At 40.2% G+C, this 16,693-nt stretch overlaps 1 protein-coding gene across 3 annotated transcripts in view; it reads right to left on the bottom strand.

Annotated features, from left to right (window-relative positions):
* Positions 1–242: 242 nt before the first annotated feature.
* Positions 243–16,693, bottom strand: part of LOC117515760 (proprotein convertase subtilisin/kexin type 5) — a 41,655-nt gene continuing 25,204 nt past the window's right edge. For all 3 annotated transcript variants that reach the window (XM_034176471.1, XM_034176470.1, XM_034176469.1), the window contains 7 exons: positions 12,539–12,781; positions 9,687–9,932; positions 8,938–9,133; positions 6,137–6,342; positions 5,853–5,953; positions 1,100–1,271; positions 243–1,025 (listed from right to left, as the gene is read on the bottom strand). In XM_034176471.1, coding sequence (XP_034032362.1) covers positions 646–1,025; positions 1,100–1,271; positions 5,853–5,953; positions 6,137–6,342; positions 8,938–9,133; positions 9,687–9,932; positions 12,539–12,781 — 1,544 coding nt within the window. In that variant the 3' untranslated portion in view covers positions 243–645. The remainder of the gene's footprint in view (positions 1,026–1,099; positions 1,272–5,852; positions 5,954–6,136; positions 6,343–8,937; positions 9,134–9,686; positions 9,933–12,538; positions 12,782–16,693) is intronic.

The raw sequence follows: 16,693 nt of genomic DNA, 5'->3' as shown, positions 1-16,693 counted from the left end.
ACAGCAGTGCCGCGGCGATCCAGGGTTTTTTTTCTGATTGGTTAAAATTGCGCCAATGGTGGCATTTATGAAATCGGCGAATTCTGCTTAAATGCCAACTTTCGGAGGCGGGTATTTCAGTTGTAAGAGCTCCTTATTTTCATTGATACGCATCAACTGTCAGTTTATAGTACAGTCTACCTTCCCAGCTGTATTTTCTCAGTGGGCTTTCTTTTCCTTTAAGCATGTCTTATCCAATTTTTTTGTTCGATCTTGGCACGTACATTAAGTCTATGAGTAAGGAGGAGTCATGTGATTTTGGTTAGGATCCGTCAATGATCAAAGTCAGAGGTTAAAGTCAAACCCATGAAAATATGTAAGAAAATGGACCTTGACTTTGCAAAAGCCCATGTTTTCTTTGCTTGTCCAATTCTTTAACATGTGGTTGTGGAGTTGCTGTGCTCTCTGACCACAGTGGTCTCAGGCTGATTCCAGAAAGGGCCAAGTTCACAGATTAACATCACTTCGAGCAAATGGAATCAGTTAATCAGTGAAATCATGGAGTGGGTGGTTGTAAAGAAAACCTGCACCATCTTGGCCTTTCTGGAATCAGTTTGAGACCTCTGCACTTGAGGTTTTGCTCAGTATACCCTCCTAACTGCACCCTCATGGGTGGTTTAGACATGCGCTCTCATCTAAATCCTGGTCTCCATCTGTGTCCTGCTCATGGATGAAACTGTAGCGTCGATATACAGATCCACCTCTGCTGGTGTACACTACGTCCACCTCATCTCCACTGTCAGGCTCAGGCACACCATGAGGCATACTGGTGCTGGCACTGCCACTCAGTCTCTCATAGCTTTGGTTCCAACAAAGCCTCTTCCTGGCATGGGCCTTGAGCAAGACAAATACAGTCAGAGCCAATGCTAGTGCCAACAGCAGTGCAACAGGCAAGGCCGCAGAGGTGTGCTTCGGAGCTCCAGATGACATATTAAGATCTGCCTGGTTGTCACCTGACTTGGGTTTGGGGTTCTCCACACATAGAGCTACAGTGGAAAAAGTTGCTGTTAGTGGCTGAATGTACTGTATAAACAATGCAGTTGTACTTAAAGGCAGGTACCTGATCGACTGTCGCAAACACAGCACTCGGTGTCATTCCCTGCCTCCTGACAGCAACGGGCACAGCGGTTCTCCACAGCATGAAGAGCAAAATCATGTGGACAAGTCAGACACTCATCAGCTCTGGAGCCAAAACAGTGACTGCATGAGGTGTGACATGGCTCACAGGTTTCCTACAATCAAATATTTTCAAAACCAAATAACAGGAAAAAAAAATTCTCCAGTTAGCATGAGGACAAATAGCAATGTGGCCAGTTTGAAATATGGTTTTCAAAACAGATTTATACCTTTACTGATTCTGAATCAAGATTGTGTTTTATTAATTTGTGTAGGACATTTTTACACTACTGTTTGTGGCTCAAAGAAAAGAGGATATGATTTATATGATTATTAATTTTACTGTTACTGTAAAAAGAAATGTGGTGTATAATTTACAACCCCAAATCAGAAAAAGTTGGGATGGGATGGAAAACGAAATAAATAAATAAAACCCTGCGGTGACCCTTACATTTACTCGGACTTCTATTTCATGTCATTCAGTATGAACCCAAGATATTTCATGTTTTGTGTGGCCAGCTTTCATTTTTTAATATAAATCCATTCTTGCATTTCAAGCCTGCAACACATTCTAAAAAAGTTGGGAAGGGGCAATTTAGGGGTAGTAATAGGTTAAAAAATTATTATTGATGTAAAAATAATAATAATAATAATAATAATGTTATTTCAAACACGTGATATCAACAGGAGATTGTCAACATGATTTGGCACAAAAGCAGTATCCACAAAATGCACAAAAGAGTATGTCAGGAACAAAGATGGGCAGAGAAACTCCAGACCTGATTATGAATCATTCATACCAATCAATCACAAATATTTTGCTTATCAATACGTATATGCTTTAGATTATCAATCTAGACTACTTGAGTGTTATACAATAAACTGGTGTTTTTCTGACCATGTTTTCCTGGACCACTGACAAAACTACACCAAAATCTACTCACCCCTTGATATCAGTCCAAGTAATATTCCCACCAAGTTGATCCCTCTAGGATTCTTGGTTGTTTATATGGACATAAAAAAACAAAATGAAAAAAAGCAAAAGTGTTTTTCAGACTATGTTTTCCTTGACTCAAATTACACCAAAAATCTAATCACCTCCAGATATATCTTCATTGGCTTCCTGTTAATTCTAGAATAGAATTTAAAATTCTTCTTCTTACTTATAAGGTTTTGAATAATCAGGTCCCATCTTATCTTAGGGACCTCGTAGTACCATATCACCCCAATAGAGCGCTTCGCTCTCAGACTGCAGGCTTACTTGTAGTTCCTAGGGTTTGTAAGAGTAGAATGGGAGGCAGAGCCTTCAGCTTTCAGGCTCCTCTCCTGTGGAACCAGCTCCCAATTCAGATCAGGGAGACAGACACCCTCTCTACTTTTAAGATTAGGCTTAAAACTTTCCTTTTTGCTAAAGCTTATAGTTAGGGCTGGATCAGGTGACCCTGAACCATCCCTTAGTTATGCTGCTATAGACGTAGACTGCTGGGGGGTTCCCATGATGCACTGTTTCTTTCTCTTTTTGCTCTGTATGCACCACTCTGCATTTAATCATTAGTGATCGATCTCTGCTCCCCTCCACAGCATGTCTTTTTCCTGGTTCTCTCCCTCAGCCCCAACCAGTCCCAGCAGAAGACTGCCCCTCCCTGAGCCTGGTTCTGCTGGAGGTTTCTTCCTGTTAAAAGGGAGTTTTTCCTTCCCACTGTAGCCAAGTGCTTGCTCACAGGGGGTCGTTTTGACCGTTGGGGTTTTACATAATTATTGTATGGCCTTGCCTTAAAATATAAAGCGCCTTGGGGCAACTGTTTGTTGTGATTTGGCGCTATATAAAAAAAAAATTGATTGATTGATTGATATCTATCCAAGGAAATACTTCCAGTCGTTTTTGAGTTATCTTGTCTAGATACACACACACACACACACACACACACACACACACACACACACACACACACACACACACACACACACACACACACACACACACACACACCGTCAGTGAAAACAGCAGCCTGCTTCAATGCTTCACTGGCGTACAGGGTAATTCTTGAAATGTTTGAAAACAATGTTCCTCAAATAAAAATTGGAAGGGACTTGCATATTCCTCTCTCTAAAGTTCAGTATATCATTAAATGATTCAAGGACTGTGGAGGAATTTCAGCATCTGAAGGACAAGGGTGCAAGTCTAAGCTGAATCCCTCACATGCTACTACATTAAAGGACATTCCACACCAAAATCATAACAGTTTTTAGGCTGTTAGTGATCATCCGATGATACACCGGGATTACTTTGTTTCAAAGTTTCTGGTTTCAAAGTATATGGCATTCGCAAACAAACAGCTACGGAGACTGCCGAAAACACTGTACTCGTGAGTACTCATTTTTTTTGAGTGTTTCCAACAGCGTTTACGTAGCTTTGAGGAAAACGTCCCAGTGCACTTGAATGGAATGTAGCTCCTAATGTTAAGAATGGAGCCACTGATTAATTCCAAAGTTTACATAAGTGTGATGTCCTGCTATGATGACTCGTTTTTAAGTGCTAACTGTTAAATTCGATGCAGTAACGGTTAAAGGAGCAGCCACTCTCCACTATGAGAACACTTAATGCGCGTGCATGGCCATTAGTCATAAATGCAGCCTGTTAAAAACCGTTTCAGCTCAGTGCTCAGCTTTGCACAAGCTTATAAGTGTTGTCATCAATATAACTATGAAAAATCTCTGCGATCAAACAGCCTGAAAAAAAAAAGTGGAGAGGTCCACGTGCGCATGCACGTTAAAATAGCATGCTGCTCCGCACACATCAAGGTCCAAAATCCGACAGACTCTCTCAAAGTAAACTAAAAATGAAGCTTACCATCTCCAATGAGGAGAAAAAAATACAAAAGGGGGAAAACTGAAGAGGGCACTCACTCACTTGTAGAATGATTTCGAAGATTAAATATTTAAAGTCCACTCCACCAAAGAAGTCTCCAAGCATGGATCATGTGCGAGATCGCCAGCCGGACTCACTCGCCATTGCAGCAGTATTTTGGGGTAAGGATGAACATTGCGAAAACGGAAAGTTGATAGGATTAATATTTTTGGAGAAATTAAAGATATTAGGTAACAACAGTGAACAATGGAGGTTATAAAAGTTAACTTTTCAGTTAGCGGATTAACTGTTATAGAAGCTAACCTTTTGGTTAGTTATGCCCACTACTGATTAAAAGTAGTAAATATTTGACCATCCAAATGTTTTTGGAATATGCTGCAGGCCTGAAATGCATGAATGGATGTATATTAACAAATGAAATTAAGCTGACCGCACAAAACATGAAATATTTGGGGGAAACACTATCTGCTATGAAATAAAAGTCAAAGTGAATGTCATGATCATTGTTTTGTTTTGTTTTTCAGATATCATCCCAACTTTTTCTGATATGGGGTTGCAAAACTGTGAAAATGATTTACAAGGGAACATGAAATGGGTAAAATAAGTATTGAACATGTCTCCATTTGTCTCAGTAAACATATTTCTAAAGGTGCTATTGACATGAAATTTTCACCAGATGTCAATAACAACCCAAGTAATCCATACATACAAAGAAATCAAACAGTAGATGTCTATAAATTAAGTTATGTGTAATAAAGTGAAATGACAAAGGGAAAAGTACTGAACACCTGAAGAAAGGGAAGTGTAAAAAGGCATGAAAAGCCAAGATGTCAGCAGAAATGTATCATTAATTAGTAAGCAATCCTGCCTCTAGTCAGTGCAAATGAATATTTAGCTGGTTCAGTCCAAACTGATGTTCTATAAAAAGGTGCCTCATTACCACGGTGTCACACAAGAAACATCTCATGATGGGTAAAACCAAAGCATTCTCTCAAGATCTTTGCAACCTTTTTGTTGAAAAACATACTGATAGCATTGATTATAGAAAGTTTTCTAAACTTCTGAAGGTTCCCAGTTAGGACTATTGGGGCCATAATCCGGAAGTGGAAAGTACATCATTCCACCATAAACCGGCCAAGACTAGATGCTCCTTGCAAGCTTTCTGATAGAGGAGTGAAAGGAATTATCAGAAGAGTTGTTCAAGACCCAAGGACAGCTTCAGAAAGCCCTGGAATCAGCAGGTACAATTGTTTCAAAGAAAATAAGTAATGCACTCAACCGCCATGGCCTGTATACACACTCACCATGCAAGACTCCATTTTTGAAGCTCATTTAAAGCTTACTGCACAACATTTAGACAAGCCTGTGAAATACTCGGAGAATATAGTCTGGTCAGATGAGACAAAAACTGAACTCTGTGGATGCCACCATAAATGGCACTGCACATCATCTCAAAAACACCATACCAACAGTGAAGTTTGGAGGTGGGAACATCATGAGGTGGGACTGTTTTTCAGCATCTGGTATGATCAAACTTCATATAATTGAAAGAAGGATGAATGGAAAAATGTACCAAGACATTTTGTATGAAGCGTTAAATAAATTTCAGTAAGCGTGTTCAACACTTTCCCCTGTGTCATTCCATTTTGTTACACATAACTTAATTTCTGTACTTATTTGTTTCAGTTTCTTTCCATGTACCGTATGTATTACTTGGGTTGTTACCAACATCTGGTGAAATTTTCATGTCACTAGCAGCTTTAGAAATATATTTACCGAGAAAAATAGTGACGTGTTCAACCGCTGTAAATGCTCGTGTGAAGCACACCCTTTCTGAGAAGTATCTTCCCTCCTCACAGCGTGGATAACAAACTTTGTCCTTGAAAGTGCTACCCCAGTCACATGTTAAACAGCTCTGAGGAGAAGCATCTGGAAACACACAGATAACTACCTCATAAAAGAAACAGCTAAGATACAGGCTATAAACTAAAATAAATAAATAAATAAAAAATGCCTGATGGTGAGCTGCACAGAGATGTCACAATCAAGCAAAATGATTCACAAATTGCTCTGATGCTGTAAATGGCTCACTGTTTTCCAGCAGTAAAGTACCTGTGCAGGTCTGACAGCTGGTGTGGCACTGTTTGCAGATATCTCTGAGCTGATAGAAGCGATCTGGGCAGCGCTCAATACACATTTTTGTGCCTTGTAGCTCCAAAAGAGAAGGTGGACAGGCTCTGCAGGACTCAGGTCCCGGACCTGAACACTGCTCACAGGACAGATCGCATTTCTCACAGTGGGAACCCTCTTTGTAAAATCTGAAGAAATGCAATATCAGAGCGAAATGTAACAAAGCTGAAAAATGAACATCAAAAAAATTCTAATATTAAGACAATGCTGCAGGTTATTTTACTCTGAATATGAAATGTTTCAGTTAGTGTTCACATTTAGCTTCTAATGACTAACATGTCTGTGAATATTAGTGGGTGTACATTACTTTACTTTCGTATTTATTTAAGATTTACTTCACTTTATACAACACTAATTATCCAAATTTTTTGGTTTATTGTGCTTTCTGTAGACAGACTGGCATCCTGTCCTGGATGTACCCCGCCTCATGTTCTATGACTGCTGGGATAGGCTCCAGCCCCCCGCGACCCTTGATTGGACTAAGCAGTTGAAGATGAGTGTGTGTGACTGAGTGTGCTTCCTGTATGTGTGTCAGGTATTTTCTTTAAATGTTTGTTTGTTTTTATATGAATGCAGTAAATAGTTAAAGTGACCTGAGGATCTTTGTTTCAAATCGCCCTCAGACCAGTGTTGCAGACCAAACGGTGCCCCCCTAAAAATTGGTCCGCCTTGCTTCACTGTGCGTGCATCATTTCGGACCACAGCAGCACGTCTGAGATGGAGCCTCTTCACCCAAAGCAATCAAATAATCCCATTAGGATTATTAACCATCAGATGATAAAGGTAAAGCCTCTTAAATCATTCTAAAGTCAGTTTTAAGCAGAAATGAGGCCGTTTTAAGCAGAAACTAGGCGAATTTCTGTGACACTTTGAAATGACCGACGCACAGTGAACGCATCAGCTAGCACCTTGTTTAGCCGTGGCGCTCTGATCGCTTCATCTGTCTTTTACAATGAAATAATGCTGAATTTATGTGGAAATTATTGTACAAAAGCTTCAGATACCTGTCGCTGAGATAGATGATGACTGGAGTGCAGTGTTAAGCAGAAACAAGGTGTTAATCCATGAACCACGACTAATGACGCATGTGCAGTGAAGGCAGGGCGGACCAATTTTTAGGGGGACTGTTCAGTCTGCAACATCGGAAAGATAAGGTGCCCTGACACTTGCACGACTCTGATGCACGTACTTGCATGCCCTGTGTGGTGCAGGAGAGTAAACTCGTCTTTAACGGGTGTAGACTGAATGTGAGAGGGGCGGCCGGCGCGTGCAAGAGAATTTTGAAATGTTCAAAAAAATTTTCACACATAAATGTCGTGCAATGTGGCGTGATCTCCTTGCCAACACTATGTGCAGCTCGTCTAGTCGAGTAAAGAAGTGAACAGAGCAAGTGATTGCATCAACGCAACGCATCAGAGCACACACGATTATAACGAAGTTAAATCTATCATAAACTTACTTTTACAGCTGCATACAAGAAAGAAAGAACATGCCACTGTTTTACCAAGCCATGACAATGTAAACATGACAAATAATTACCTTTTTAGATGGCTCCAAAGACTTTCTCCAGCTCGTTCAGCGCGTGCGCGAACAGCTCTGGCTGGAGCGGTCCTCTGTGATTCAGGAAGCAATTAGAGCCATTTTCAGCAGACAACTTGCAGAGAAAATGATTAATCTGCTATGAAATAATTATTTTATATACGCAGCATCCAGCACAGAGCGCAGGGCAGCTGGTGGAACACAGCACTGTGTCCATCTGGGAACACAGCTGGCGGGATCGTCATGATGATATGCGTGCAAGTGTGCAGATCTGTCGTGCAAGTGTCAGGGCAACTTTACTCAGGGGTCCTTTGTGTATCTTTGTGTGAGTGTGAATGGGTGAATGTGAGGCACTTTGACCATAAAAGCGCAATATAAATGCAGTCCATTTATCATTCATTTAGCATATGTATGGCTTAAAAGTACAGTGAATGTGGGACAGATCAAGCTGCATCAGATCTCAGAGTGTGTGCTGGTGCCACGCATCCCCACAGCCAATCAACCATGGCACTGCTCCAAGTCCTGGATGACAACCACACAGGCAAGACAAATGGTTGTTGTTTTCGCAGGAGACATCTAATGTGCTTAAAAAAAGAACAAAGCTCCTAATCATCTAATACTGCTGAATAAGTATAAGTATTAGTCAACTGTGCTGACTTTTTGCTTTAAAAACACACAATTCCTTTTAAGCGGTTTCCTGAAATGTATACAAAAAATCAGGTTGTAATGAAACAGTATTTTACAATTATTAATGTGTAATAATTGGTAGAAGGTATTTGGTAGAAGTAGTAAGACCATGTGAAAAAAATATGTTGCAATTTGTGACATCATGCATCAATATCATGGTGTGCGCTAGATAAACTGGAAAACCCAATAAGTGCAAGTCAAATATTTGACATTACACAACAGAACAATTGTGTTGCAACAAATTATTTAGCTATGTGTACATGCAGAAATAATCCCATCAAGTTGCTCCCAGCTTTGAATTGGAAGGATGGCCTGTAGAACAGCAGAGACAATCTTGAGTAAACAAATGATATTCTGCATCTCTTAATAACTTTGGGTCCTTTCCAGGAAAGCTGCCTTGCATGTTTCATTAAAAGCATGTTCCAGGGAAGGAAAAAAAACGATACTTTGTGTCAACATCAGGCAAACATATCCGGGATTATCACTTTATTATTTACCCTGTTGGACAATGTGTGACACAGAGTTGAAAGAGAAGCAGGTATCCTGGAGAACAGGTGAGGCAATCTTTAGGTGATGCCCCAGTGCAGGTGGAACAGACATGGTCACAAGGCAAACAAAAGCCCAGCTCTGTTCCATCAGCTTGTTGTTTAGTGTTGTATGTACCGGCTGGACACTCACTCACACAGGTGCTGTCTGAAAAATAGTCATCCTGTTACGAATACATCAGCAAAACATTACACAGTTTCTGTAAATAGCCATTCCACAGTCAATGTCCCCTATCAGTATTTGGCCCAAAGTTTGATCTTGGTTTGTGACCTTGACTTTTCACTGATTTTCTAGCAATCAAATCACATTTTCTTTGGTTGGCCACCAACCATTCTTGATCCAAATCTGTTCAAAACTCTTTGAGTTACTATGTTCACACTTGAACAGCCTGACTCACAGAACAATACACTGCCTCTGCTGCCGTGCCAGTTTGAAATAACTTGTTAGACTAACACGCAGCTGTTCACATGGCATGAAATTTGTGCATGTGGAAACTCAAAAACAATATGTTTTAATACTCCTCTTTGGGATAAGGAAATCTATAACAGGCTCATACATAAATCTGTCTAAAATGTGTTTTTATCTAAAAATGTTAATTCTATACTAATCTAAATTTTACATCACTTTTGTAGTGACTGATAATTACACAGTTATATTGTTTTAACATCTTTTTCAATGTTTGTTGACATTCAGTGCTCACTGTGAAGGTATCTGGGGATGACACAGGTCTTGCATTCCTTGTGTCCCGGTCCATCACAGGAATAACAGCTCTGGTGACAATCCCTGCAGCTGAACTGGTCGCTGTGCAGGTAGGTCCTCGTTGGGCAATCTGTGTCACCTGTGACTCCACACAACAGCGTGTTTGGATCCAAGACCAGTCCCTTCTCACACTGTGTGCACTGGTTGGCTTCTGGGCCTAAGCAGCTGGCACACGTCTGGTGGCACTCTGGACAATACATCAAACCTTTAGTTGGTTTAGTGGTTGAACTGGTGCAGTACTACTCAGAAACTAATGAACCTGAGTTTCACTCACTGCTGGCACGGTCAGATATCCAGAATTCAAGTTCTGTTACAGTAATTGGTCAACTTGGCATTGGGGTAGATGATACTGTCACCTACCTCCTACATAGATAACGCATCTGGAAAAGGTGGAAGCACTGTGGGAATTATTACCTCCGCCAATGAAGTTGGCATTTGTTTGTTTGATGTGAGCAGCCTGTAACCCACAATTTTTCATATATCATTACGACATTTTTACAGAGGATTCATGTCCTGATAGGCAAGAACTGATTCAATTTTCAAGGTCATAGGTCAAAATGAGAAAAAAAAATCCAGGATTGTAGGATTTTTAAAGGATTTATTTGTAAATTATGGTGGAAAATAAGTATTTGGTCACCTACAAACAAGCAAGATTTCTGGCTCTCACAGACCTGTAACTTCTTTTTTAAGAAGCTCTTCTGTCCTCCACTTGTTACCTGTATTAAAGGCACCTGTTGGAACTCGTTATCTGTATAAAAGATACCTATCCACAGCCTCAAACAGTCAGACTCCAAACTCAACCATGGCCAAGACCAAAGAGCTGTCAAAGGACACCAGGAAGAAAATTGTAGATGTGCACCAGGCTGGGAAGAGTGAATCTACAATAGTCAAGCAGGTTGGTGTGAATAAATCAACTGTGGGAGCAATTGTAAGAAAATGGAAGACATACAAGACCATTGATAATCTCCCTTGATCTGGGGCTCCACGCAAGATGTCATCCTGTGGGGTCAAAATGATCATGAAAACAGTGAACAAAAATCCCAGAACTACATGGAGGGACCTGATGAATGACCTGCAGAGAGCTGGGACCAAAGTAACAAAGGCTACACACTACACAGAGAGGGACTCAAATCCTGCAGTGCCAGGCGTGTCCTCCTGCTTAAGCCAGTACTTTTCCAGGCCCGTCTGAAGTTTGCCAGAGAGCATATGGATGATCCAGAAGAGAATATCATGTGGTCAGATGAAACCAAAATAGAACATTTTGGTAAAAACTCAACTTGTTGTGTTTGGAGGAAGAAGAATGCTGAGTTGCATTCCACGAACACCATATCTACTGTGAATCATGGGGGTGGAAACATCATGCTTTGGGGCTGTTTTTCTGCAAAGGGGACAGGACGACTGATCCGTGTTAAGGGAAGAATGAACGTGGCCATGTATCATGAGATTTTAAGCCAAAACCTCCTTCCATCAGTGAGAGCATTGAAGATGCAACATGGCTGGGTCTTCCAGCATGACAATGATCCCAAACACACTGCTCAGGCAGCAAAGGAGTGGCTCCGTAAAAAGCATTTCAAGGTCCTGGAGTGGCCGAGCCAGTCTCCAGACCTCAACCCCATAGAAACTTTGTTGAGGGAGCTGAAAGTCCGTGTTGCCCAGCGACAGCCCCAAAACATCGCTGCTCTAGAGGAGATCTGCATGGAGGAATGGGCCAAAATACCAGCTACAGTGTGTGTAAAACTAGTGAAGACTTACAGGAAACGTTTGACCTCTGTCATTGCCAACAAAGATTATGTTACAAAGTATTGAGTTGAATTTTTGTTATTGACCAAATACTTATTTTCAACCATAATTTACAAATAAATTCTTTAAAAATCCTACAATGTGATTTCCTGGATTTTTTTTTTTTCTCATTTTGTCTTGAAAATTACAGACTTCTCTCATCTATCTAAGTAGGGGAACTTGCACAATCAGGGACTGATTAAATACTTTTTGGCCCCACTGTATCTCAGTGACAGATATCTGAAGCTTTTGTACAACAATCATTTCCACATAAATTCAGAATTATCTCTAAAACTACATTTCAAATCTCTAAAACTTGAAAATACCTGTTAATAATAATAAGTTTTACTGCCAGTTTTCTTTCTTTCCGTTATGTGCTTGAAGTTGATCAAAAACAAAATCACCTACTTTTGAGAAAAACTACTATCATCCACACAGGAAAAAATAAGGAAGTGTGACACAGGAGGAAGCAGAAAGTAACCTGTTGCTCTGTTATGGATTTATTTTTTTAAATGACAGATATTTTTTGCCAAATGTATATTATTAAGCACATACAAACACAAATAACAAAATTAGATACCATATTTTTCAGAGTATAATCCGCCCCAGAGTATGAATCACACTTGTCAATGTGAACATCTTGAAGGCGGGGGGGTCACACTGGTGTATAAGATGCACCATTTTCCCATTTTATCAGAGCTTTAATTTGGTATTTTTGTGTATTGTTGTAGTGTACTTTTTATTATTGCAATTTTCTTCTTTCACTGTTGTGGTTTATTTTGTTTAGTCATTTGATTTCTATGAAAACCCTATATAAACAGTTACTAGAATTATTAATCATAATGAAAGTGTAATTTCTTGTTATGTAAATCTCACCAGAGTCGAAGCTGCAGGACCTCCCACACGACTATAAAAAAAACTCTGGAAAATATGGTATATATTTTTAGATTATGTATAATAGTTTTCTGCCCTGGCTCACACGGGGAAAAAAAATCACCTTGTAGTGAGGCTCACCTTGACATTCCAAGGCTAAAGTCTCATAGTACGTGCCGCTGGGACAGTCTTTGGAGCACGTTCCCTTGTACAGCTTGGGGCTGAAATTCGAACAGCTCTCACAGTCATCTGCCAAACGCCCTGAGCAACTGTCACAGGTAGGGTGACACTGACCACAGTGACCATCCTCAAAGTCTTCATAATAGCCCCTGGGACAACTTGCCTTGCACACACCGTTCAGCATCAGGTAGAGGAAGCTGCACTCTGAAAGGAGATTTCAAGATATGCAGCAATGCCACAGAATTCACTAATACTCCAGTATACAGCATTATTAACACTGGACAACAAATATTTTCAAAAGTTTTACCTCCCAAAAACCACTTGAGATTCTTATAGACAATATCAAGGAAAACACAACAGTTTGGATTTGTTGTATCATGTAGAAATCTGGAGCAACATTTAATTAAATTTTTGAACTTAATGACAATGTGAAAAAAGTTGTTTTGAGATTTTTGCTAATTTATTTAAAAAAACAACAACAAAAACTAAGAAATCAGACGCACACAAGTATTCACAGCCTGGAGAGAATGTTTTTCAGCACAATCATGTGAGAACTTGAGGAGGTGAAAGCACCGTGGAGCTGCAGCCAGCGATCGCACCTGATCCATCCACGAGGAGTGGACGCAGATATGTCCTCTCGCTGGCAATCGGTCCGTGAGCAGGAGTTAATGAACTTTATTTAATGTCATAACGTTTTATGATGTGTTTACTCATTGGCACGCAAGATTGCATGCCAGTGCGGGGATCAAATTTGTGCAAGTGCCTATTAAAAACAGGATCATAAGGTAGTTGATTAAAATAAGAGGTAAGTCTCTCATGCAGAGGCTGCATCTTGGTAAAAGCTGATGAAAAGTCAGGAAATAAAAGTCTTACATAAGATCTGGGTTTTTCGAGGTGCTTGTACATGGCGTCAAGCAAAACAAGTGTTGTGTCTTCTGCAACTTTATCTGGCTGGTAAACAAATTGAAAGGGGTCAAGTTTTCTGTCTGTAAAAGATACAATAATATGTATTTTTTCAAATTTTCTTAAAGATTTCCATCACAAGTGATGTGAGTGCAACGTGTCTTTTAGGTCTTCAGAATTTTGTGATTTAGGGATAGTTATGATGTTAACATCTTCCAAATTGTGGGTATCTGGCTAAAGTCAGCACACATCTGGAAGAGACCAGTAAAATGCTTGCTAAGCTAATCAGCACAATAGCACAAATTACACCCACAAATGGCACTGGGACCAGCAGCCTTCCTGAACCAAACCCTGTTAAGGGCCCCTTCACATAGTACGAATGTGGTTGAAATTCGCATGGATGTTGATGAAGAGAACATATTTACTGGGGGAGAATTCCATAACAAATATTTTGTTTTCCTTTTGTTGCTGTTTGCAGGAGGAAGTGTGTGTCACATACATGAGGTTTTGACATTGCTGGAAGTTACCTTTGACCTCGCGTGAGGCACGTACACAAGGAGTGCACGTTAACATCCGTTAGATGCCTTGTGAATCACTTCAGAGGTGTTATCTGTTGTGGTCTGTCGACTGACTGTGTCCTTTTGTTAATTATCAGTGTGATCTGCCTCCTGTCTATGTCTTATGTATGTTAGTTGTCTTTATGGTCTAGGTCCTTATGTTAACTGTCATTTTGTTCAGCTCTGTGTACACATCTGTTAATTGTGTTGTTTCCCGATTTTGTACTTTTTTGCATCTCTCAATTCCACCTCAGTTGTTAGCCTTTTGTTCTTTGGGTTGTGGCTTTTTTACCTTGTGTTTTGGTATTTGGGTTTAGTGTGTGTTTGTGTTCTACTCACCCCCAGTGCTTTTTTGTAGTTTATAGTCACCCTGTCTTTGTTAGTTTCTGTGTGTGTTTGTAGGCATGTCACCCGGTCTCCCCTACACAGCTGCTTCACTTTTCATAATCACACCACCTGTCAGTCATCTGTCATTTGTGCCACTAGTTAGGACTGCACTGATTCCTTTTTTGTTTTCCGTATTATTCTATGACACCTATGGTGAGTGTGCTATTTGTAACGCCTTTCTGTTATTTGCCTTTGGCTAAATCACAGTTGTTGTCTGTTTTCCACTACCTGTGTTTTCCAGATTAACTCCTGTTGTGCTCTTTTGACTCCTCCCGTTTGTTGGACTGTACTTCTGCATCTGTAAATAAATTACTTTTGCTCCCCCATATCCTGTATGGTTGCCACCTGCGTGTTTGTGTCTACCCAGTAATTGATCTCGTAACATTATCTGGTTTCAAAAACAGCATTTTCAGATTTAGAAGTGTTAACTTCTAACTTTTACAAAATATGCTGTATGGGTCGCTACCGTGATGAAGCCCCTTTCACACCGGGCCTGCGTAGTTGCATTGTGCTGCATATCTAGTACGCAGGAACGGCTGCGTAAGTTGTGTGCAGGGGGGAAAAAAAGGTCTGGGTTTTTCAAGGTGCTTGTACATGGTGTCAAGCAAGAAAAGTGTTGTGTCTTCTGCACAGGTCATTTAGTTCTTCAGAATTTTGTGATTTATGGATAGTTATAATGTGACATCTTCCAAATTGTGGGTATCTGGCTAAAGTCAGCACACATCTGGAAGAGACCAGTAAAATGTTTGCTAATGGCCCGGTCACACAGCACTTAACAAAGGGCAATGAAACCCAAACGAAACAAGAAATCTGGACTTTCGTTGCCTTTCGCTGGCATCGTTTAACCTTCTCTCAGCTTTGTTCCTGCAGCTGTTGCTTCGTCAGGATTTTTAAACAGTTGAAAAATTTGAATAAAGGGCAACAAAAACCTCAATTCGTTTTGCTGTCGTTCTTGACGTTTTTTATCGTTTGCTTAGTTTTTGTAACGTTAGAGTTTAGTTTGACTTCGTTCAACCAGCTGAATGCTTTCACACAGTGCAGAAGCTGTTTCTGAGGGCTGCTGCTGCTGCCGCCGCTGCGTTCTTGTACTTCTGGAAATTACAGGGCAAACTCAGCCTGTTTGCTTGAATTTTTTTAATCTGGGTGGGAGGTCAGCTTCAGTGGGCTCAGGCACCTTATATAGGCCAGAATTAATCTTTTGTGTGGATATAATTAATTATTTTTGCCACAAGCAACTGCTGAATTTGGAACAACAAAAAAGTTGTGTAATTGCCGACGGTACTTGAATGCAGCATTAGCGGCAGCAGCAGCTCCTGCGTGCGCTTATTATTTTTTATTAAATATAACAATATGAGTGTAGGAATGACAATCCAGTCCTTATGTACATGTGGCAACCGGTAGATAATTCAAATGCTTATACAACCCCTGGCAAAAATTATGGAATCACCGGCCTCGGAGGATGTTCATTCAGTTGTTTAATTTTGTAGAAAAAAAGCAGATCACAGGCATGACACAAAACTAAAGTCATTTCAAATGGCAACTTTCTGGCTTTAAGAAACACTATAAGAAATCAGGGGAAAAAAATTGTGGCAGTCAGTAATGGTTACTTTTTTAGACCAAGCAGAGGGAAAAAAAAATATGGACTCACTCAATTCTGAGGAAAAAATTATGGAATTACCCTGTAAAATTTCATCCCCAAAACTAACACCTGCATCAAATCAGATCTGCTTGTTAATCTGCATCTAAAAAGGAGTGATCACACCTTGGAGAGCTGTTGCACCAAGTGGACTGACATGAATCACGAGAGATGTCAATTGAAACAAAGGAGAGGATTATCAAACTCTTAAAAGAGGGTAAATCATCACGCAATGTTGCAAAAGATGTTGGTTGTTCACAGTCAGCTGTGTCTAAACTCTGGACCAAATCCAAACAACATGGGAAGGTTGTTAAAGGCAAACATACTGGTAGACCAAGGAAGACATCAAAGCGTCAAGACAGAAAACTTAAAGCAATATGTCTCAAAAATCGAAAATGCACAACAAAACAAATGAGGAACGAATGGGAGGAAACTGGAGTCAACGTCTGTGACCGAACTGTAAGAAACCGCCTAAAGGAAATGGGATTTACATACAGAAAAGCTAAACGAAAGCCATCATTAACACCTAAACAGAAAAAAAAACAAGGTTACAATGGGCTAAGGAAAAGCAATCATGGACTGAGGATGACTGGATGAAAGTCATATTCAGTGATGAATCTCGAATCTGCATTG

Source organism: Thalassophryne amazonica, chromosome 8, assembly GCF_902500255.1.
Source record: "Thalassophryne amazonica chromosome 8, fThaAma1.1, whole genome shotgun sequence".
Taxonomy (NCBI): Eukaryota; Metazoa; Chordata; class Actinopteri; order Batrachoidiformes; family Batrachoididae; genus Thalassophryne; species Thalassophryne amazonica.
This window is presented reverse-complemented; position numbering and strand designations above follow the sequence as displayed.